Below are 24,967 nucleotides of genomic sequence, written 5' to 3' on the forward strand. Positions count from 1 at the left end.
TACTTTTACTCCACTACATCTCACAGGCACATTTTGTATACTTTTACTCCACTACAATTATTTGAAATCTTTAGTTTTTAGTTACTTTGCAGATATAAATGATTATATTATTAAACATACATTAATCCACTTTAGCCCTATGTTATACCCTAGGGCTGGGCTATTTGAAAATGCCGATCTACAAGCTCACACAACGCGTGTGAGCTTGTAGATCTGCTATTTTCAAACCATTTCTACTTTTACTGTTGGTGCTCTGAGTACATTTTCATGCCAATACTTTCATACTTTTATTTTACTCAAGTACATTTTGAATTCTGGACTTTTACTTGTAACGAAGTGAATCTACAGTGCAGTATTGATACTTTTACTTAAGTACAAAATGTGAGTATTTTTCCCACCTCTGATTTACGTAGGGATGTTCCATTTAGCAGGAGAAGCGTTTGACCTTTTTTTGTGCCAAATCTGGGTTGAACATGATCTGTGTTGTAGTTGTGAACAGGGGCGTCACACTAAAGTCTGGGCCCTGGGTACAAGGATTCACTGCGGGCCACCCATGAGCTAGTGCCACACTGCGATCTTGTAGATCTGCTATTTTTGAAAAATTGTGAAAATGTGTGCAAGAAACCTATGTTTCCATGTCATTGGTGCTCAAACCTTTTCATGTCAAGGGACCCCCAAAATGATATGTATTTGGCCACAGACCCCCCATCTCAAAATATTTAGCTCCAGGGACCCCCCCAGGAGCAAAACTTTGAGTTACAAATGTTTGCTTAAAAAATACATATATTCAAAGATTTGCACACATTTTCACGACTTTTAAAAAATAGCAGCCGCGCTGTGAGCTTGTATATCTGAAGTTACCAGGGCCCCTCCACCTTGGGCCCGCGCTGTGAGCTTGTATATCTAAAGTTATCAGGGCCCCTCCACCTTGGGCCCGCGCTGTGAGCTTGTATATCTAAAGTTACCAGGGCCCCTCCACCTTGGGCCCGCGCTGTGAGCTTGTATATCTAAAGTTACCAGGGCCCCTCCACCTTGGGCCAGCGCTGTGAGCTTGTATATCTAAAGTTACCAGGCCTGTGAGCTTGTATATCTAAAGTTACCAGGGCCCCTCCACCTTGGGCCTGCGCTGTGAGCTTGTATATCTAAAGTTACCAGGGCTGTGAGCTTGTATATCTAAAGTTACCAGGGCTGTGAGCTTGTATATCTAAAGTTACCAGGGCTGTGAGCTTGTATATCTAAAGTTACCAGGGCTGTGAGCTTGTATATCTAAAGTTACCAGGGCCCTTCCACCTTGGGCCTGCGCTGTGAGCTTGTATATCTAAAGTTACCAGGGCTGTGAGCTTGTATATCTAAAGTTACCAGGGCTGTGAGCTTCTAAAGTTACCAGGGCTGTGAGCTTGTATATCTAAAGTTACCACCAGGGCCCCTCCACCTTGCCCCCCCCCTCCCCCCCCCCCCCGGTTCTGTTGTGTTCATCGGTTACCATGGGTTAGGGTTAGGGTTACTCTTAGTTAGGGTTAGGGTTAGGGCCCCCCCCCCCCCTCCCCCATGGTTCTGTTGTGTTCATCGGTTACCATGGGTTAGGGTTAGGGTTACTCTTAGTTAGGGTTAGGGTTAGGGCCCCCCCCCCCCTCCCCCATGGTTCTGTTGTGTTCATCGGTTACCATGGGTTAGGGTTAGGGTTACTCTTAGTTAGGGTTAGGGTTAGGGCCCCCCCCCCCCCCCCCCCATGGTTCTGTTGTGTTCATCGGTTGCCATGGAAACCAGTGTTAATTATTCACCATAAGGCCAGGTGTGTCACCTGCACGCCTTATAAGGTCACTTCCTCATTAATTATGTATCACCTTGTATCAATTATTTAGCGCTGCACGGAATTCTGGGTAATGTGATATGTGTTCTGGACACGCACGCACACGCACACGCACGCACGCACGCACGCACGCACGCACGCACGCACGCGCACACACTTTTTGCTAAAACATTTTATAACCAATTGTCGTAGCAGTGAAGACAAGAATGATCCTGTCATTATAAATACTTAATTATTCTGGTGAAGACGTATGAAGAATGATAACATTATATAATAGATAAAATACAATTAAAACATATGAACAATTCAAATGGAATACATTTTAATAATATGTAAAAACTCATCTAGAACATTCATTATAGGAAGAATAAACTAAACTAAAGTCTCTTTAGGTACAAAGAAATAGCATTGACTTTAATATAAAAGTAAAATAAAGTCTTTGCTTGAGTTACAGAAAGTGGGACAGAAAGCGCAGATCTACAAGCTCACAACGTGTCGCGAGGCGAGGCGTTGTGAGCTTGTAGATCTGCTCTCTCTGTCCCAACTATCTATTCTGCATCTAGCTTAAGGCAAGACCCAAATTCAGAGTAAACATTTTGAACTATTAAATCTTTGTTTCTGGGTGGTCCCTGGAACAGCCTGTTTTGAGATGGTGGTCCCTGGAACAGCCTGTTTTCCAGCAAGAGCCGCTGATACAAACGACCTACGGCCTGGTCGCGACTTAGGCCACGACTTGGAGGTCGTAGGTCCCGGTTCTGGAGGTTTTGCGCGATCTCGGTCGTAATTCAGCGACCTGGGAAGTCCGCGATCGAAACTCTACGCTTGCTAAGGGAAGGGACGCGAGTTTAGAAACTCTACGCTTGCTAAGGGAAGGAGCGCCGCGATCGAAACTCTACGCTTGCTAAGGGAAGGGACGCGAGTTTAGAAACTCTACGCTTGCTAAGGGAAGGAGCGCTCGTTTTCAACAGCGTCGGCAGGTTAGCTACTCAGTGTCGGCAGGTTAGGGTTAGGGTTAGGGTTAGGGTTAGGGTTAGGGTTAGAGTTGGGGTTAGGGTTAAGGTTAGGGTTAGAGTTAGAGTTGGGGTTAGGGTTAAGGATAGGTTTTGGTGCACCTCGCGCGGTCCAAGTGACTACAATGGAGCGCTTCCTACCTCCGGTTCAGCCAATCACAAGCTTCAAAAGGTTGAATAGCGCTGCTGCTCTAGAATATTCTGCAAAAAGACGGCCCGGGGACGACCGAGGTGGCGCAACCACGGCCGGGGGTCGCGAAACTAGACCGGCCGCGACCTAACAAGTATGTACCGCGAACTACGACCTCCAGAACCGGGACCTACGACCTCCAGGTCGTGGCCTAGGTCGCGACCAGGCCGTAGGTCGTTCGTATCAGCGGCTGTCTCTCCTGTTTTGAGATGGTGGTCCCTGGAACAACATGTTTTGAGATGGTGGTCCCTGGAACAGCATGTTTTGAGATGGTGGTCCCTGGAACAACATGTTTTGAGATGGTGGTCCCTGGAACAACATGTTTTGAGATGGTGGTCCCTGGCCACATACATATCATTTCTATCATATCTCACAGTATGTTGTTCCAACCAGGGACCCCCAGAAACAAAGATTTGAGTTAAAAATGTTCACTGAATTTGGCTCTTGCCTTAAGCTGGATGAAGAATAGATACACACCTACGTCTCTTCCTGGTTCTTGTCCAATCAGCGCTCAGCTCTTTGTGTGTGTGTGCGTTTGTGCGTGTGTGCGTGTGTGTGTGTGTGTGTGTGTGTGTGTGTGTGTGTGTGTGTGTGTGTGTGTGTTGCTCACTGCTGCGCTGTTCAGACTGACAGACTGAGTACTGACTCTATGTGACTGACTGACTGCTGCAGTTATGGACCCGTGAGTTGTTCCTTTATTAGCATTATCACTGATATTATTATAAACTATATGAAATAGTATAATTATAATTTATTATCATTATCACATTATCATTTTATTATCATTATCGCTGTTTATAAAACTTGTATTATCGTTATCATAACACCACTCTATATAACAATAACTAACTGCTTCTGGTTCCTTCTAAGATGTAGTGTATTTATTCATCATCACAACTATATTGATCATTGCTCTGAATGATGATATATATTGTATAATGTATAAATATATAATATGTATAATATAAATATACTGACCATTGCTCTAAATGATGATATATATTGTATAATGTATAAATATATAATATAAATATACTGATCATTGCTCTGAATGATGATATATATTGTATAACGTATAAATATATAATATGTATAATATAAATATACTGATCATTGCTCTAAATGAAGTGTTTAGTGTGTGTGTTGTTGTAGTTTGTCTGTCCAGGTTGTGTAGGAATCTAACTTAAATGTCAGTTTAAACCAGGCCTACATTTAATTCAACTGTAAAGTGTGTTTTAATAACTGTGATGATCAATTGATTTAACGTTTACATTAAATAAAGGGCTGTTACATCTCTATACTCAGTAATGTGAGTATAGAGTATGTCTTCCATGGCCCAGAGAGGGAAGGTTATAGCGCCACCATTAGGGGAGGGGAGGCATTTCTTCTTTCTTCCATGGCCCAGAGAGGGAAGGTTATAGCGCCACCATCAGGGGAGGGGAGGCATTTCTTCTTTCTTCCATGGCCTAGAGAGGGAAGGTTATAGCGCCACCATTAGGCTGTTCTTCCTCCTAGTATCCCTTTATAATAGTGTGTGTGTGTGTGCGTGTGTGCGTGCGTGCGTGCGTGCGTGTGTGCGTGCGTGCGTGCGTGTGTCTGTGTGTGTGTGCGTGCGTGCGTGCGTGCATGTGTATGTGTGTGCACCCTCAGACGGATGGATGGTGATTTGTATCCTCTGGGATCAGCTTACATCACTGAACTGGAGTGAGTTGATGTTTTATTAACCCTTTATAAGTACAGTATAAAACCTATAAGCTCTTTTATAACTACATTATATAACCTATACAACCCTTTATAACATGTTTTAATTTATTAACTCTTTATAAAGACAGTGTATAACTCTTATATACATGTTTTATTAACCCTTTATAAGTACAGTATAAAACCTATAAGCTCTTTTATAACTACATTATATAACCTATACAACCCTTTATAACATGTTTTAATGTATTAACTCTTTATAAAGACAGTGTATAACTCTTATATAACAGATACTATAACCATGTAAGCAGTCTTTTATATAACAGCGTAAAATGTGTTTAGTTCACAGCATTAGAAGTAACATTAATATTAACACTTTACACACATTGGAAACAATTAAGCCTTATATGGGCTTTCTTGTATTTGTATCATTTTGAATGTATTTTCAATAAACCAATCAATCAATCAATCAATCAATCAATCAATCAATCAATCAAAGGCCTTTATAACTATAGGCCTATACAGTATCATTATAAAAACCTCTTGTTTTTCTTGTAGTTCCGTTCATCACGACATCACCGTTGGAACCAAGGTAAGCCCCTCCCACTGACTCCTCACTGTGGCCAGAGGGGGCAGTATAGAGACCAGGATTACTGCATGTCTTTGTGAGGGTACCTTTACCCTAGGAGACACGGGGAGAACATGCAAACTCCACACAGAAAGGCCCTTTCACCAACCCCACCTCGCTGATTTCATCCCCTTTAGATATCCCCCAGATATTGTTTTATATTTCATATTATAACATTAGTAGTGTTTTAATGTTTTATATTTCATATTATAACATTAGAAGTGTTTTATTGTTTTATATTTCATATTATAACATTAGAAGTGTTTTAATGTTTTATATTTCATTATAACATTAAAAGGGTTTATAATGTTTTATATTTCATATTATAACATTAGAAGTGTTTTAATGTTTTATATTTCATATTATAACATTAGAAGTGTTTTATTGTTTTATATTTCATATTATAACATTAGAAGTGTTTTAATGTTTTATATTTCATATTATAACATTAGAAGTGTTTTAATGTTTTATATTTCATTATAACATTAAAAGGGTTTATAATGTTTTATATTTCATATTATAACATTAGAAGTGTTTTAATGTTTTATATTTCATTATAACATTAAAAGGGTTTATAATGTTTTATATTTCATATTATAACATTAGAAGTGTTTTAATGTTTTATATTTCATATTATAACATTAGAAAGGTTTATAATGTTTTATATATTATATATACTAGCTCTTACCCGTTCAAAGGTATGAGCTCCAAAATGATGTGCAGTGTGTGGGTTATGGGATGTGCACTGTGCATACAGTATATGAGGGATGGAAAGTAACTTTAACTGGTGCTTGCATGATAATATGTAGGAGCATCAATGTAAGAAATACCCGTTTCGTTTAATGGCTACCCCCCCCCCCCCCCAGCCCGCCCGCCCACCAGCCCACCCACCTGCGCACACACCCGCCTGCCTGCACACACACACACACACACACACACACACACACACACACACACACACACACACACACACACACACACACACACACACACACACACACACACACACACACACACACACACACACAGAGAGAGCTGGTTAAACATGTTGCCTCATGCTAGATGCAGAATAGATGTGCCTCAAGCTAGATGCAGAATAGATAATAGATACACCATAAAAATGCTATTATACAGCATACGATTTGTGAAAGTGACAAACGGGATTCACAGTTATGTCAGGTGTGTTCATATGCTGATGGTGATGCGATTTCAGATCAATTGCTCCAGCCACCGAGGAGAAACGCTGTTTCATACAGACAGACACTCACTCAGACAGACATTCGCAAAATTATAGTATAGATATAGGGTTAGGGTTAGGGTATATATTATATCATATTATAATTTTATTTACAGAGATATAATGTTAGTTATATAGGGTTAGGGTTAGTTATAATGTTTTATATTTCCCTATTACCCTATATAACCCTAACCCTATTTTATTATATTTTATTTACAGAGAGGTTCTGATGAGCTGTTCTCCTGCGTGCCCAGTGGACCCTTTATCATGACTACAGGTGTGTGGGTGTGTGTGTGTGTGTGTGTGTGTGTGTGTGTGTGTGTGTGTGTGTGTGTGTGTGTGTGTGTGTGCGTGTGGGTTAGGGTCTCCGATTCAGCCAATGGCAGCTCTTTCTCTCTCCCATCCAGCCAATGGCAGCGACAGTAAGAAGTTTAAAGGTGACATCATCAGGGGCGTGGCCGGGCCTTCACGTGTCATCCACGTCAGGAAGCTCCCCAGTGACATCACAGAGAGTGAGGTCATCAGCCTGGGACTGCCCTTTGGCAAGGTCAGCAACCTGCTGATGCTGAAAGCCAAGAACCAGGTAAAAACTACAAACATGTCTGACTGAACTACAAAACACAATGTCTACCACCAACCTACTGGAAGAACTACAAACACAATGTCTATCACCAACCTACTGGAAGAACTACAAACACAATGTCTATCACCAACCTACTGGAAGAACTACAAACACAATAGCCGCTTGAAGTGCGCATTTCAAGGGCTATGACGTCACTGGTCACAGATCTACAAGCTCACAATGCGTCGCAACGCAACGCATTGTGAGCTTGTAGATTGCTATTTGGCGCGGCCCAGTGACGTCATAGCCCTTCAAATGCGCACTTCAAAGTGCGAACCCCTCGGATTGGAACGCGTCTACCACCAACCTACTGGAAAAACTACAAACACAATGTCTACCACCAACCCACTGGAAAAAATTACAAACATGTCTGACTGAACTACAAACACAATGTCTACCACCCAACCTACTGGAAAAACTACAAACATAATGTCTACCACTACACCCAACCTACTGGAAAAACTACAAACATGTCTGACTGAACTTGTAGTTCAGTCAGACATGTCTACCACCAACCTACTGGAAGAACTACAAACACAATAGTGGCGTTTCCATAAAGCTACTTTTTGCGCATTAACGGCTTATTCGCAAAATGTTTTTATGGAAACACTTCAAAATGCGAATAAACTTTCATTATCCGCAAAAAAGATTATCCGCTTGGAGGAGGAGGATTTTGAGGCTTAATGGAATTAACTAAATGCGCATAAGTGAATGGAAACGGGTCAGACAATAAATGCGAATAATATATGACGTTCTGGTCCATATCGTCCTCCTATAACACTTTCCCCGCCGCTTAATTAACGTCCATTGCATAGCGTTAGCCTACAAAACAAACCGGTTGTTACACACGGAGTGACCCTTCGTCAGCGCAGGCCAAAAGTGTCCGTACAAGCTCACAGCAGCCTAAACTAATGCTGTGAGGTGGGGAACATAGAACCTGGAGAACATAGAACCTGGGGAACATAGGTTGGACCCCGCATCTGCGACGCTGCAGGATGCAGTCTGCCCGGAGGACTCAACTTTCTCCGCGGCGGTGTGTCGCGACTGGCTCTGGGTCGGGATGCGTGTGCAGCGAGTCACAGCAGTGCCCTCACGTCTCTCGGTCTGAAAGATTCAGCCCCATCCCAGCTCTGTGCACTGTGTGCAAGCCCACGGGAAGTGTTTACAGCAGGTCGGTCAGACGGACCCAGGCAGGATCTCCCAAGAATCGCATTTCACCAGTTTAATGGAAACGGGCTAAATTTGCTTTGTCTTAAAGCGCATTTCTGATAATTCACTTCCCTAATTCGAATACGTTTATGGAAACGCCACTATAGTCTACCACCCAAACTACTGGAAGAACTACAAACATGTCTGACTGAACTACAAAACACAATGTCTACCACCAACCTACTGGAAAAACTACAAACACAATGTCTACCACCAACCTACTGGAAAAACTACAAACATGTCTGACTGAACTACAAAACACAATGTCTACCTCCAACCTACTGGAAAAACTACAAACATGTCTTGTCTGACTGAACAACAAACACAATATTTAGTACCAACATACTGGGAAAAGAACAACAAAATTGTCTGAACTACAAACACAATGTCATATACATTACACCAACCTAATAGACACTGCATAAAGTACACACTCTTTCACTGCTGTGTGTAGTATTAATATTTATATAGTATTGCTCAGACCAGGTCAGTTATTATTATTATTATTATGGTCAGTTGTTACAAACATCTTTAGAAGTGTCAGAAGCCAAAGTTGGCCTTTTGCTGAACGTCAAAAAGACAGAATTCCTTCTTCTGAATGAAGACGCTGATCATCCAACCATCTGCTCCATAGCCAGCAGAATGAAGACTCTGATCATCCAACCATCTGCTCCATAGACAGCAGAATGAAGACTCTGATCATCCAACCATCTGCTCCATAGACAGCAGAATGAAGACTCTGATCATCCAACCATCTGCTCCATAGACAGCAGAATGAAGACTGATCATCCAACCATCTGCTCCATAGACAGCAGAATGAAGACTCTGATCATCCAACCATCTGCTCCATAGACAGCAGTGAGGATTTCAAACACCTCAGATCAAACGTAGTCAGTAGCAGAAAGGACAGGCCTGGAGAGCTTACACTAAAGATACGTCTCATCTGGCAGACATCTGAAGATAGGGTTAGGGTTAGGGCTACCAAGATCAACCTGTTCAAAGCCTGTGTGGAAACTATCCTGCTGTATGGAGCTGTCCTTCTGTATGGTGCTGAAACATGAACAATAAGGAGCTGTCCATCTATATGGTGCTGAAACATGGACAATGAATAAGAAGCTGTCCATCTGTATGGTGCTGAAACATGGACAATAAGGAGCTGTCCTTCTGTATGGTGCTGAAACATGGACAATGGATAATGAGCTGTCCTTCTGTATGGTGCTGAAACATGGACAATGAATAAGGAGCTGTCCATCTGTATGGTGCTGAAACATGGACAATAAGGAGCTGTCCTTCTGTATGGTGCTGACACATGGACAATGGATAATGAGCTGTCCTTCTGTATGGTGCTGAAACATGAACAATGGATAAGGAGCTGTCCTTCTGTATGGTGCTGAAACATGAACAATAAGGAGCTGTCCATCTATATGGTGCTGAAACATGGACAATAAGGAGCTGTCCTTCTGTATGGTGCTGACACATGGACAATGGATAATGAGCTGTCCTTCTGTATGGTGCTGAAACATGGACAATGAATAAGGAGCTGTCCATCTGTATGGTGCTGAAACATGAACAATGGATAATGAGCTGTCCATCTGTATGGTGCTGAAACATGAACAATAAGGAGCTGTCCTTCTGTGTGGTGCTGAAACATGGACAATGAATAAGGTGCTCTGGAGACTACCCTGCCCATCAATGGGAACCAGACCACTCACATTACCAGATGTTCAGAGTAGAAACACAGGACTGACTGAATGAACTTGGTGTTTCAATGAGCAACAGAGACCAGTGTTAGGGTTAGCGTTAGGGTTAGGGTTAGGGTTAGAACACAGGAACACAGGACTGACTGAATGAACTTGGTGTTTCAATGAGCAACAGAGACCAGTGGAAGCAGCTTGTGTTGCAGATCTCGAGGGCACTCCAATGATGATGGTGATTGTATAGTATTATCATTATGTCATTATTTTATATTATTTATTATTCATATTATTTACATTAACAGGCGTTCATAGAGATGAACTCAGAAGACGCAGCTGTTACCATGGTGACGTATTACTCGTCAGTCACTCCTGTCATCAGAAACCATCCCATCTTCATCCAGTTCTCCAACCACAAGGAACTGAAGACTGACCAGTCCCCCAACCAGGTGGTATGTTATCTACTAACCCCCTAAACCTAAACCTAACCCTAACCTGACCAGTCTCCTAAACAAGTGCTACGTTATCTACTTATCGCCTAAACCCTTTACCATAACCCTAACCACAAGGAACTGAAGACTGACCAGTCTAAACCCCTAAACCCTAAGCCATAACTTTATCCCCTAAACCCCAACCTCTAATCCTATTTTAACTAATCCAGCCTCTCCACCACAAGGAACTATGTTAACCAACCCTCCCAACACAAGGAACTATGTTAACCAACCCTCCCACTACAAGGCATCAATCTCTACATTAATGTGTGTGTGTGTGTGTGTGTGTGTGTGTGTGTGTGTGTGTGTGTGTGTGTGTGTGTGTGTGTGTGTGTGTGTGTGCACAGAGGGCTCAGGCAGCTCTCCAGGCAGTGGGCGTGTCTCAGGCGGGTGGCGTGGCCATGGTCGCCATGGAAACCAGCCCAGTGCTCAGGGTGGTGGTGGAGAACCTGTTCTACCCGGTAACACTGGACACTCTGACCCAGGTGATCACACACACTGTTCCTATTGGCTGGGACTGACATGTGATCACACACACTGTTCCTATTGGCTGGGACTGACATGTGATCACACACACTGTTCCTATTGGCTGGGACTGACATGTGATCACACACACTGTTCCTATTGGCTGGGACTGACATGTGATCACACACACTGTTCCTATTGGCTAGGACTGACATGTGATCACACACACTGTTCCTATTGGCTGGGACTGACATGTGATCACACACACTGTTCCTATTGGCTGGGACTGACATAGGGTTGTAGTTATAGATCATATTTATATATTGTTTTCCAGATCTTCTCTAGGTATGGGACGGTGCTGAAAGGTTAGGGTTATATAGATATGTATATACAGTATATTGTAGTAGTTATATAGATATGTATGTATGGTGGTATTTATAGATCACATATTATTTACAGATTTTCTCCAGGTATGGGACGGTGCTGAAAGTCATCACCTTCACCAAGAACAACCAGTTCCAGTCTCTTCTTCAGTTCAATGATGCACTGACTGCACAGAACGCCAAGCTGGTGAGAGCTCCCTCTAGTGGTCAAACATGATAAAAACCACTGACACATGATAAACATGATAAACACATGATAAAACTGAGGACTGACTGCACAGAACGCCAAGCTGGTGGGCGCTCCTTCTAGTGGTCAAACATGATAAACACACTGACACATGTTGTTCTAGATGGTTTTATAAGGTTCTCCATCATGTTCATCAGTCTCTAGATGGTCAGAACATCTAGATGGTTCCATAATGTTGTTCTAGATGGTTTTATAAGGTTCTCCATCATGTTCATCAGTCTCTAGATGGTCAGAACATCTAGATGGTTCCATAATGTTGTTCTAGATGGTTTTATAAGGTTCTCCATCATGTTCATCAGTCTCTAGATGGTCAGAACATCTAGATGGTTCCATAATGTTGTTCTAGATGGTTTAATAAGGTTCTATAGATGGTTCTATAATGTTGTTCTCGATGGTTTTATAAGGTTCTATAGATGGTTCTATAAGGTTCTCCATGATGTTCCTCAGTCTCTAGACGTTCAGAACATCTAGATGGTTCCATAATGTTGTTCTAGATGGTTCTATAAGGTTCTATAGATGGTTCTATAATGTTGTTCTAGATGGTTCTATAAGGTTCTATAGATGGTTCTATAAGGTTCTCCATAACGTTCCTCAGTCTCTAGACGTTCAGAACATCTAGATGGTTCCATAATGTTGTTCTAGATGGTTCTATAGATGGTTCTATAGATGGTTCCATAATGTTGTTCTAGATGGTTCTATAAGGTTCTATAGATGGTTCCATAATGTTGTTCTAGATGGTTCTATAAGGTTCTATAGATGGTTCCATAATGTTGTTCTAGATGGTTCTATAGATGGTTCTATAATGTTGTTCTAGATGGTTCTATAAGGTTCTATAGATGGTTCTATAAGGTTCTCCATGATGTTCCTCAGTCTCTAGACGTTCAGAACATCTAGATGGTTCCATAATGTTGTTCTAGATGGTTCTATAGATGGTTCTATAGATGGTTCCATAATGTTGTTCTAGATGGTTCTATAAGGTTCTATAGATGGTTCTATAATGTTGTTCTAGATGGTTCTATAAGGTTCTATAGATGGTTCTATAAGGTTCTCCATAACGTTCCTCAGTCTCTAGACGGACAGAACATCTAGATGGTTCCATAATGTTGTTCTAGATGGTTCTATAGATGGTTCTATAATGTTGTTCTAGATGGTTCTATAAGGTTCTATAGATGGTTTAATAAGGTTCTATAGATGGTTCCATAATGTTGTTCTAGATGGTTCTATAAGGTTCTATAGATGGTTCTATAAGGTTCTCCATAACGTTCCTCAGTCTCTAGACGTTCAGAACATCTAGATGGTTCTATAAGGTTCTCCATAACGTTCCTCAGTCTCTAGACGGACAGAACATCTAGATGGTTCCATAATGTTGTTCTAGATGGTTCTATAAGGTTCTATAGATGGTTCTAGAAGGTTCTATAGATGGTTCTATAGAAGGTTCTCCATAACGTTCCTCAGTCTCTAGACGGACAGAACATCTAGATGGTTCCATAATGTTGTTCTAGATGTTCTATAAGGTTCTATAGATGGTTCTATAAGGTTCTATAGATGGTTCTATAAGGTTCTATAGATGGTTCTATAAGGTTCTATAGATGGTTCTATAAGGTTCTCCATAACGTTCCTCAGTCTCTAGACGGACAGAACATCTACAACGCCTGCTGTACTCTGAGGATCAGCTTCTCCAAGCTCAGCTCCCTCAACGTGAAGTTTAACAACGAGAAGAGCAGGGATTTCACCCGACCTGAGCTTCCTGCTGGGGACGGACACTCTACCCTGGAGCACCCTGCTCACATGACTGCTTTTAGTACGATTATTATCATCATTATTATTAATAATAATATTATTCATCATAATATCCTTACAGCCTATGGGAGGAGAGTGAGATGTTAAATGTGAATATTTATAACATTTAACATATTCTGATTGGTCAGCTCCAGGCATCATCTCAGCCAATCCCTACACAGGACACGCCCACGCCTTCCCCCCCACCTTCACCCTGCAGCAGACAGGTTAGTAGCTTAACCCTATACACCACCTAACCCTAACCCTATACACCACCTAACCCTAACCCTACCTAGTACCTATATACATATATACGTATACACACCTTCACCCTGCAGCAGACAGGTTAGTCTAAACCTAAACCTAAACCTAAATCTAAACCTAAACCTAACCCTATACACCACCTAACCCTAACCCTATACACCTAGTACCTATATACATATATACTTATACACACCTTCACCCTGCAGCAGACAGGTTAGCAACCTAACCCTATACACCTATACACCTAGTCCTATACATATATACACCTAACCCTAACCCTCACACATTACACACACCTACACATAGTCCTATACATATATACACCTAACCCTAACCCTCATACATTACACACACCTACACATAGTCCTATACATATATACACCTAACCCTAACCCTCATACATTACACACACCTACACATAGTCCTATACATATATACACCTAACCCTAACCCTCACACATTATACACACCTACACATAGTCCTATACATATATACTTATACACACCTTCACCCTGCAGCAGACAGGTTAGCACACACACATTATACACACATTATACACACACACGCACGCACGCACGCACGCACGCACGCACGCACGCACGCACGCACGCACGCACGCACGCACGCACGCACGCACGCACGCACGCACGCACGCACGCACGCACGCACACACACACACACACACACACACACACACACACACACACACACACACACACACACACACACACACACACACACACACACACACACACACACACACACACACACACTGCACCTGATACCTACATTGTCTGCGCCAACACACGTTCAGGGAAAACAAATAAACCTATAAACCTATACACCTATACACCTATACACCTATACACCTATAAACCTATACACCTATACACCTATAAACCTATACACCTATACACCTATACACCTATAAACCTATACACCTATACACCTATAAACCTATACACCTATACACCTATAAACCTATACACCTATACACCTATACACCTATACACCTATAAACCTATACACCTATACACCTATATATGCACCTATAAACCTATACACCTATACACCTATAAACCTATAAACCTATACACCTATAAACCTATACACCTATACACCTATAAACCTATACACCTATACACCTATACACCTATACACCTATAAACCTATACACCTATACACCTATACACCTATAAACCTATACACATATACACATATACACCTATACACCTATACACCTATACACCTATAAACCTATACACCTATACACCTATAAACCTATACACCTATACACCTATACACCTATACACCTATAAACCTATACACCTATACACCTATACACCTATAAACCTATACACCTATACACCTATACACCTATACACCTATAAACCTATACACCTATACACCTATAAACCTACACTATACACCTATACACCTATACACCTATAAACCTATACACCTATACACCTATAATCCTATACACCTATAATCCTATACACCTATAAACCTATACACCTATACACCTAGACACCTATACACCTACACTATACACCTATACACCTATACACCTATACACCTATACACCTATACACCTACACTATACACCTATACACCTATACACCTATAAACCTATACACCTATAAACCTATACACCTATACACCTATAAACCTATACACCTATACACCTATACACCTATAAACGTATAAACCTATACACCTATACACCTATACACCTATAAACCTATACACCTATGTTATGTTATGTTATGTTTTATTTATTTGATATGGACATCACAATCACATTGGACGAACCAGATGCATTGATATAAGTGATTTTAGCAAAAGTACTAATTCTCATCACCTGTCCACAGGAGGCTTTTCTATTTTACCTATACACCTATACACCTATACACCTATAAACCTATACACCTATACACCTATAAACCTATACACCTATAAACCTATACACCTATACACCTATAAACCTATACACCTATACACCTATAAACCTATACACCTATACACCTATAAACTTATACACCTATACACCTATAAACCTATACACCTATACACCTATACACCTATACACCTATACACCTATAAACCTATACACCTATACACCTATACACCTATACACCTATACACCTATACACCTATAAACCTACACTATACACCTATAAACCTATACACCTATAAACCTATACACCTATACACCTATAAACCTATACACCTATACACCTATACACCTATAAACGTATAAACCTATACACCTATACACCTATACACCTATAAACCTATACACCTATGTTATGTTATGTTATGTTTTATTTATTTGATATGGACATCACAATCACATTGGACGAACCAGATGCATTGATATAAGTGATTTTAGCAAAAGTACTAATTCTCATCACCTGTCCACAGGAGGCTTTTCTATTTTACCTATACACCTATACACCTATACACCTATACACCTATAAACCTATACACCTATACACCTATAAACCTATACACCTATAAACCTATACACCTATACACCTATAAACCTATACACCTATACACCTATAAACCTATACACCTATACACCTATAAACTTATACACCTATACACCTATAAACCTATACACCTATACACCTATACACCTATACACCTATACACCTATAAACCTATACACCTATACACCTATACACCTATACACCTATACACCTATACACCTATAAACCTACACTATACACCTATACACCTATACACCTATAAACCTATACACCTATACACCTATAATCCTATACACCTATAATCCTATACACCTATAAACCTATACACCTATAAGCCTATACACCTATACACCTATACACCTACACTATACACCTATACACCTATAAACCTATACACCTATACACCTATACACCTATACACCTACACTATACACCTATACACCTATACACCTATAAACCTATACACCTATAAACCTATACACCTATAAACCTATACACCTATACACCTATAAACGTATAAACGTATAAACCTATACACCTATACACCTATACACCTATAAACCTATACACCTATACACCTATAAACCTATACACCTATACACCTATACACCTATACACCTATAAACCTATACACCTATACACCTTGTTACGACTGCCCCTCTAGGGCAGGAAAGGAAAGGAAATGCGAAGGACAACGACTTTCCAAAAAAGGATTTCTTTTATTATTTTTTTTAGCAGAGAAAAAGATCTCTATTCTTGCTTTTTTCAAGTGTCAAGATAAACTTCAGGGTGCAGGTTTACAAAAACAGAATTACTGACCTAAAAGAAAAGATCCCCAAACTAAACCCTTTAAATAAAAATACAATTACTGACCCTACGAAACTAACTAAAGAATTACAAAAATAGAAGAGCAACCAAAACAAAATGACCAAACACCCCTACGTAGTTAAATAATAAAGTGAACAATAATAATGAACTAGAAAAGAAAATTTCTAAGAAATTTTAAGTGTGCCTGCAGCTCGCTAAGTCTGTGCAACCTTGTGTAGCGGTTGGTGTTAGTGTTTCGTTTTGAGAGGGTTGTTCCCCCTGAAAAACACGTTTTGGCATGAAACGGTTACGTTTTGCGCGTTTGTGGTGCCCCCTATGGGTCGAAGTGCAAATGCTTTTGGGTATATGTTCAGTATAGCGCCCCCCACTTGTGGTTAAAATTTGGTGTTGACTGGATGTTTCGTTTGTGATTTATGGCTACTTCTTACAAAACGGGCTCCTCCCGCTAACTTTGGAACCCTGTTACGGAAGAACGGTATGGACTATCAAAATATCGTTTAAATATGTTTATCGCATGAGTCCATAGATCGTGTGTATCGATTTTTGTGACATTTGGAGAAAATATGTAGGAAAAGGAGCAAAAAGTGTATTTTGAAGAAAATTAAAAATGGCGGAAAATCTATCCTGACGCAAATGGGCGTGGCCTATATGAGGAGATGCGTCATGACCCAAGGAATCCAGGGGAAAAGGAATTTTAATTTTCCGACCCACGGTTCAAGAGTTACAGGCCGAAAGGTAAAGTGGACTGTTATAGCGCCACCATGAGGCCAACTGACGAAATATTTTTTTATTTAATCCTTGATATCATTATAAATCTCCTCTCCAAGTTTTGAAACTGTAGCCCCTATGGTTTGCGAGAAAAAAAATATTGAATGTGAGTCTTTGCGATTCCCATTATAAGTCAATGGGTACAATTAATTCACTAATAAATTAATATCAATTAAACGATACAACTTTTCTCTTAGAAAAGTAATAGCACCCCATTCCCGGCCGAGCCGCACGTTTTGATGTATATATTGCGGCGGTGGCGTAAATCGTGCTGCACTTATTACGTGCCGAACTTTGTGGCGAAACTAATGACTTAATTAAGTATGGCGGATTACAATAAGTGTTTTGCCATTGCATGGCAGGCACACTTAACTAGAAAAGAAAATTTCTAAGAAATTTTAAGTGTGCCTGCAGCTCGCTAAGTGTGTGCAACCTTGTATGTGTTAACATTAGCATATTTGTTAGCATTAGCATTTGTTAGCATTAGCATGTGTTAGCATTAGCATTTGTTAGCATTAGCATTTGTTAGCATTAGCATTAGCGGTTACGTTTGGCGCGTTTGTGGTGCCCCCTATGGGTCGAAGTGGAAATGCTTTTGGGTATATGTTCAGTATAGCGCCCCCCACTTGTGGTTAAAATGTGGTGTTGACTGGATGTTTCGTTTGTGATTTATGGCTACTTCTTACAAAACGGGCTCCTCCCGCTAACTTTGGAACCCTGTTACGGAAGAACGGTATGGACTATCAAAATATCGTTTAAATATCTTTATCGCATGAGTCCATAGATCGTGTGTATCGATTTTTGTGACATTTGGAGAAAATATGTAGGAAAAGGAGCAAAAAGTGTGTTTTGAAGAAAATTCAAAATGGCGGAAAACCTATCCTGACGCAAATGGGCGTGGCCTATATGAGGAGATGCGTCATGACCCAAGGAATCCAGGGAAAAAGGAATTTTAATTTTCCGACCCACGGTTCAAGAGTTACAGGCCGAAAGGTAAAGTGGACTGTTATAGCGCCACCATGAGGCCAACTGACGAAATTATTTTTTATTTAATCCTTGATATCATTATAAATCTCCTCTCCAAGTTTTGAAACTGTAGCCCCTATGGTTTGCGAGAAAAAAAATATTGAATGTGAGTTTTTGCGATTCCCATTATAAGTCAATGGGTAAAATTAATTCACTAATAAATTAATATCAATTAAACGATACAACTTTTCTCTTAGAAAAGTAATAGCACCCCATTCCCGGCCGAGCCGCACGTTTTGATGTATATATTGCGGCGGTGGCGTAAATGGTGCGGCAGTTATTACGTGCCGAAATTCTGTCGGAACATATATATATATATACTAGAAAAGAAAATTTCTAAGAAATTTTAAGTGTGCCTGCAGCTCGCTAAGTCTGTGCAACCTTGTGTAGCGGTTGGTGTTAGCATTAGCGTTATTAACATTAGCATTTTTTGCATAAACTTTAACATTATTGTTCTTCATATGACACCACCCACATGTCTGTACGACAAACGGTTCACGAGAAAACGGGTCACTTCCTGTTTGGTGAGGGGCACTTCCTGTTTGGCGAAATAGGCCCCAATTAAGTTTAAGGACTCTTAATCTTGTCATTTGACGCAACCCGCGTGTCTGTATGACAAACGGTTCACGAGATCAAGGGTCACTTCCTGTTTGGTGAGGGGCACTTCCTGTTTGGCGAAATAGGCCCCAATTAAGGTCATGGACGATTAATGAATTAAAGCTGCAAGCAGCGATGACCGGGCCCTCGCAGCTCTACCCACGTCACAAGGCCAGCAGCCAATCAGAAACCAAACAGGAAGTCAGCCATTTCGACTAATTAGTGGCGTTTTGGCGCATTTTTGGCCGTTATCACGGGTCGCACTTTAACGACAGTTTTGTGAGAAAAAAAAAGTTTTTTGAGAAAAAAAAAAGTTTTTTGAGAAAAAAAAAATTGAAAAAGAAAATTGAGAAAAAAAACTTTTTGAGGAAAAAACATTTTGAGAAAAAAAAAATTGAGAAAAAAAAAATTTGAGAAAAAAAAAATTTGAGAAAAAAAAATTTGAGAAAAAAAAATTTGAGAAAAAAAATTTGAGAAAAAAAAATTGAGAAAAAAAAAATTTGAGAAAAAAAAATTTTTGAGAAAAAAAAATTTGAGAAAAAAAAATTTGAGAAAAAAAAAATTTGAGAAAAAAAAAAATCTTTGAGAAAAAATTTTTTTTGAGGAAAAAAAAATGTATGACACCAGCCGCGAGTCTGTACGACAAACGGTTCATGAATTATAGAGGCACTTCCTGTTTGGTGAAGGGCACTTCCTGTTATAGAGGGGGCGGGGCTTAATCAATTACAGCTCATCCCTATTGGTCGGAAAAAGACCAAAGTTGTGTGAGCATTTTACATTTTAAATGACGTTGCTAGGCAAAAGTATGGCAGAGTTATTTGGCGCCAAAGTTTCTGGGTTTTTTTCGGAGTCCCCCATTCAAAGTCAATGAGTTTTTGGGCGTCGTTTTTTGCGAATTACGTCGCAATGGTAACGCGGATCGGAAAGAAAACTAATAGCACACCATTCCCGGCCGAGCCGCACGTTTTGATGTATATATTGCGGCGGTGGCGTAAATTGTGCGGCAGTTATTACGTGCTGAAGTTTCCCCCATTCTAAGTCAATGGGGTTTTTGGGCGTCGTTTTTTGCGAATTACGTCGCAATGGTAACGCGGATCGGAAAGAAAAGTAATAGCACACCATTCCCGGCCGAGCCGCACGTTTTGATGTATATATTGCGGCGGTGGCGTAAATTGTGCGGCAGTTATTACGTGCCAAAATTTGTGGGATCATTATTAAGTGTGCCTGCTATGCAATAGCAGAACACTTATTGTAATCCGCCATACTTAAGTCAGTCAGTCAGTCAGTAAGTAATGTTCTTGCAAATTTCTGCTCGTAATAACTGCCGCACAATTTACGCCACCGCCGCAATATATACATCAAAACGTGCGGCTCGGCCGGGAATGGTGTGCTATTACTTTTCTTTCCGATCCGCGTTACCATTGCGACGTAATTCGCAAAAAACGACGCCAAAAAACCCCATTGACTTAGAATGGGGGAAACTTCGGCACGTAATAACTGCCGCACAATTTACACCACCCCCGCAATATATACATCAAAATGTGCGGCTCGGCCGGGAATGGTGTGCTATTACTTTTCTTTCCGATCCGCGATACGATTGCGACGTAATTCGCAAAAAACTACGCCCAAAAACCCCATTGACTTAGAATGGGGGACTCCGAAAAAAAACCAGAAACTTTGGCGCCACATAACTCTGCCATACTTTTGCCTAGCAACGTGATTTAAACTTTAAAATGCACACACAACTTTGGTCTTTTTCCGGCCAATAGGGATGAGCTGTAATTGATTAAGCCCTGCCCCCTCTGTAACAGGAAGTGTCCTTCGCCAAACAGGAAGTGCCTCTATAACTCATGAACCGTTTGTCGTACAGACTCGCGGCTGGTGTCATACATTTTTTTTTTCTCAAAACATTTTTTTTTTTCTCAAAATTTTTTTTTTCTCAAAATTCTTTTTTCTCAAAAATTTTTTTTCTCAAATTTTTTTTTCTCAAAATTTTTTTTTTCTCAAAATTTTTTTTTCTCAAATTTTTTTTTCTCAATTTTTTTTTCTCAAATTTTTTTTTTCTCAAAAATTTTTTTTTCTCAAATTTTTTTTTTCTCAAAAAAAATTTCTCAAATTTTTTTTTCTCAATTTTTTTTTTCTCAAAAATTTTTTTTCCTCAAATTTTTTTTTCTCAAAAAATCTTTTTTCTCAAAAAAATATTTTTTTCTCACAAAACAATTTTTTCTCAAAAAACTGTTGTTAAAGTGCGACCCGTGATAACGGCCAAAAATGAGCCAAAACACCACTAATTAGTCGAAATGGCTGACTTCCTGTTTGGTTTCTGATTGGCTGCTGGCCTTGTGACGTGGGTAGAGCTGCGAGGGCCCGGTCATCGCTGCTTGCAGCTTTAATTCATTAATCCTGGCCTATTTCGCCAAACAGGAAGTGCCCCTCACACCAAACAGGAAGTGACCCTTTTTCTCGTGAACCGTTTGTCGTACAGACATGTGGGTGGTGTCATATGAAGAACAGTAATGTTAAAGCTTATGCAAAAAATGCTAATGTTAAAAAATATAACGCTAATGCTAACACCAACCGCTACACAAGGTTGCACAGACTTAGCGAGCTGCAGGCACACTTAAAATTTCTTAGAAATTTTCTTTTCTAGTTATTATTATCATTAAGTATGGCGGATTACAATAAGTGTTCTGCTATTGCATAGCAGGCACACTTAATAAGTACACAACTGAGGTTGAGAGGGTTGGAAACTTAAAGGGGGAGTTCAGTCAAATAAAGATGATAACAAGTGTATTCCCAGTTTGTCACACAACAGAGTAATGTATTATTAACCAACAGACAACATTTGAATGATGAAAAAAAACAAAAAGTTTGAAAAGTTAGGTTTTAAAATGTTTGAAATCCAATACAATATTTTTCTAGCCTGTCTTCCAAGGACTGTAGGGGCGTGGCCTATGTACAGCATGAAGCCACGCCCACTCATGGAAGTATCTGCTTCCGTTTTCAGGGGTGTTAAAAAAGTACTTTTACTCAAAAAAGTAACTAAGTACATTTACTCAAGTACTCTAATTAAGTATCATTTTGAGGTACTTTGACTTGAGTAGGCTATATATTTTTTTTCTCCAAATAAAAAAAAAGAAAAGAAAAAAGCTCACAATGTGTCAAGCTTGTAGATCTGCTATTTTCAAAATATTTGATGCATTTGAAAACTTTTGCAGTAGTAGTGATACTTTTACTCAAGTAAAATATCACTCTCCAGTGTTTCGTGTCGTCGTCACAGGACGTGCAGACACACACGCACGCGCGCATGCGCACACACACAGAGACAGACACACACACACACACACACACACACAGACGACAGACCTAATGGTGCTACTGTAGAGAGAGGGACGTGCAGGCTAGCAGCAGCTAAACTCCGTGGACTGGAGGCATGGATTAATGCACGCGCGCGTGAGCGTGTGTTTGTGTGTGTGTGGGGGGTGTGGGGGTGTGTGTGTGTGTGTGTGTGTGTGTGTGTGTGTGTGTGGGGGGGGGGGGGGGGGGGGAGAGAGAGCACTGCAGCAGCATCAACAACAGTGGACCCTGACCCTAACCCTAACCCAAATGTAATTAATTAATAGCTATCACCGTGATGCGCAGATTACGCACCACGGTGACAAGCATTAAAATATGACACCCCAGTTATGATTAAAAAACGTAAAGCAGTCTTATATCACAATGCTGCAATATAAAGTTCCAATTTTTTTAACAGGGGTTTAGAAACAACAATTCTACATATAAACTATGTCTATAAACAAATAGCTTATTTCCCTGAACTGGGCCTTTAAGGAATACTGAGGTCTAACAAAACCGGCGCGAGACCGATAGCGGACAAGTACCGTGAGGGAAAGTTGAAAAGAACTTTGAAGAGAGAGAACGTACCACAAGAGAGAGAACGTACCACAAACTTACAGAAGTAAACCAAGGGCCAAGGCAAACAAACAAAGGCAAACTAAGGCAAAACAAAGAAAGGCTACATGGGTGGAAGGAGAGAGGAATTGAGCCTCTGCTGCACACAAGCCGTCTGTCCTCCACTGTTGTTAGCTCAGAATGGCACTTTTGAAGAAACAGCCTCAGAGGCACAGCCAATCCTGGCCTGGGCGTTGACCGGAACATCTAATAGGATGGTAAGGGCAGGTCTGAAGGCAGGGCCTGGCAATCTATGGTCAATCAGTCAATCAGCCACCTCAATCACACTGGCACCACACCCAACTCTCCACACTCTGCATTCACTCAGCACTCATCTTCCATTCACCACCTTTAAGGGATAGAAAGGTACAATTTAACCCAAGCCTCAATACATACAGGTTCCAACCCACCATAAACTAATACCATAACATTTACAATAACTAAAATAACTACAATAATAATAATAATACGGCTGGCCGTAACACACCTATACACCTATAAACCTATACACCTATACACCTATACACCTATACACCTATACACCTATAAACCTATACACCTATAAACCTATACACCTATACACCTATACACCTATAAACCTATACACCTATACACCTATAAACCTATACACCTATACACCTATACACCTATAAACCTATACACCTATAAACCTATACACCTATACACCTATACACCTATAAACCTATACACCTATACACCTATAAACCTATACACCTATACACCTATACACCTATAAACCTATACACCTATACACCTATAAACCTATACACCTATAAACCTATACACCTATACACCTATACACCTATAAACCTATACACCTATACACCTATAAACCTATACACCTATAAACCTATACACCTATACACCTATACACCTATACACCTATAAACCTATAAACCTATACACCTATACACCTATACACCTATATACCTATACACCTATACACCTATACACCTAAACACCTATACACCTATACACCTATAAACACCTATACACCTATACACCTATAAACCTATACACCTATACACCTATAAACCTATAAACCTATAAACCTATACACCTATAAACCTATAAACCTATACACCTATAAACACCTATACACCTATACACCTATACACCTATACACCTATAAACCTATACACCTATACACCTATAAACCTATACACCTATAAACCTATAAACCTATACACCTATAAACCTATACACCTATAAACCTATAAACCTATACACCTATACACCTATAAACCTATAAACCTATACACCTATACACCTATAAACCTATACACCTATACACCTATACACCTATACACCTATAAACCTATACACCTATACACCTATACACCTATACACCTAGTCCTATGGTTGGAGACTAGCAGGTTGTGAATTCTAGCCAAACCGCGTTGGAGGAGACTCAGTGCTGTTACAGAGTTTTGTGCCGTTATGGACAGAAGGGTAAATATTGAGGCATTACATTTTGTATAACACGGTTTCATTGTGAAAACGGACAATGACAATTTGGACAATGTTTAATTTGTCATTTTAGAGGT

General features: G+C 40.2%; 1 protein-coding gene across 1 annotated transcript in view; it reads left to right on the top strand.

Annotated features, from left to right (window-relative positions):
- Positions 1 to 4,664: 4,664 nt before the first annotated feature.
- ptbp1b (polypyrimidine tract binding protein 1b) overlaps positions 4,665 to 24,967 on the top strand; it is a gene marked incomplete at both ends in the record, with an annotated part of 39,869 nt that continues 19,566 nt past the window's right edge. The window contains 9 exons of the mRNA XM_080734660.1: positions 4,665 to 4,714; positions 5,270 to 5,303; positions 6,796 to 6,865; positions 6,984 to 7,159; positions 10,407 to 10,553; positions 10,940 to 11,077; positions 11,517 to 11,627; positions 13,311 to 13,488; positions 13,616 to 13,693. Coding sequence (XP_080590786.1) covers positions 4,665 to 4,714; positions 5,270 to 5,303; positions 6,796 to 6,865; positions 6,984 to 7,159; positions 10,407 to 10,553; positions 10,940 to 11,077; positions 11,517 to 11,627; positions 13,311 to 13,488; positions 13,616 to 13,693 — 982 coding nt within the window. The remainder of the gene's footprint in view (positions 4,715 to 5,269; positions 5,304 to 6,795; positions 6,866 to 6,983; positions 7,160 to 10,406; positions 10,554 to 10,939; positions 11,078 to 11,516; positions 11,628 to 13,310; positions 13,489 to 13,615; positions 13,694 to 24,967) is intronic.

Source organism: Nannobrachium achirus (assembly GCF_963921795.1).
Source record: "Nannobrachium achirus genome assembly, chromosome: 1".
NCBI lineage: Eukaryota > Metazoa > Chordata > Actinopteri > Myctophiformes > Myctophidae > Nannobrachium > Nannobrachium achirus.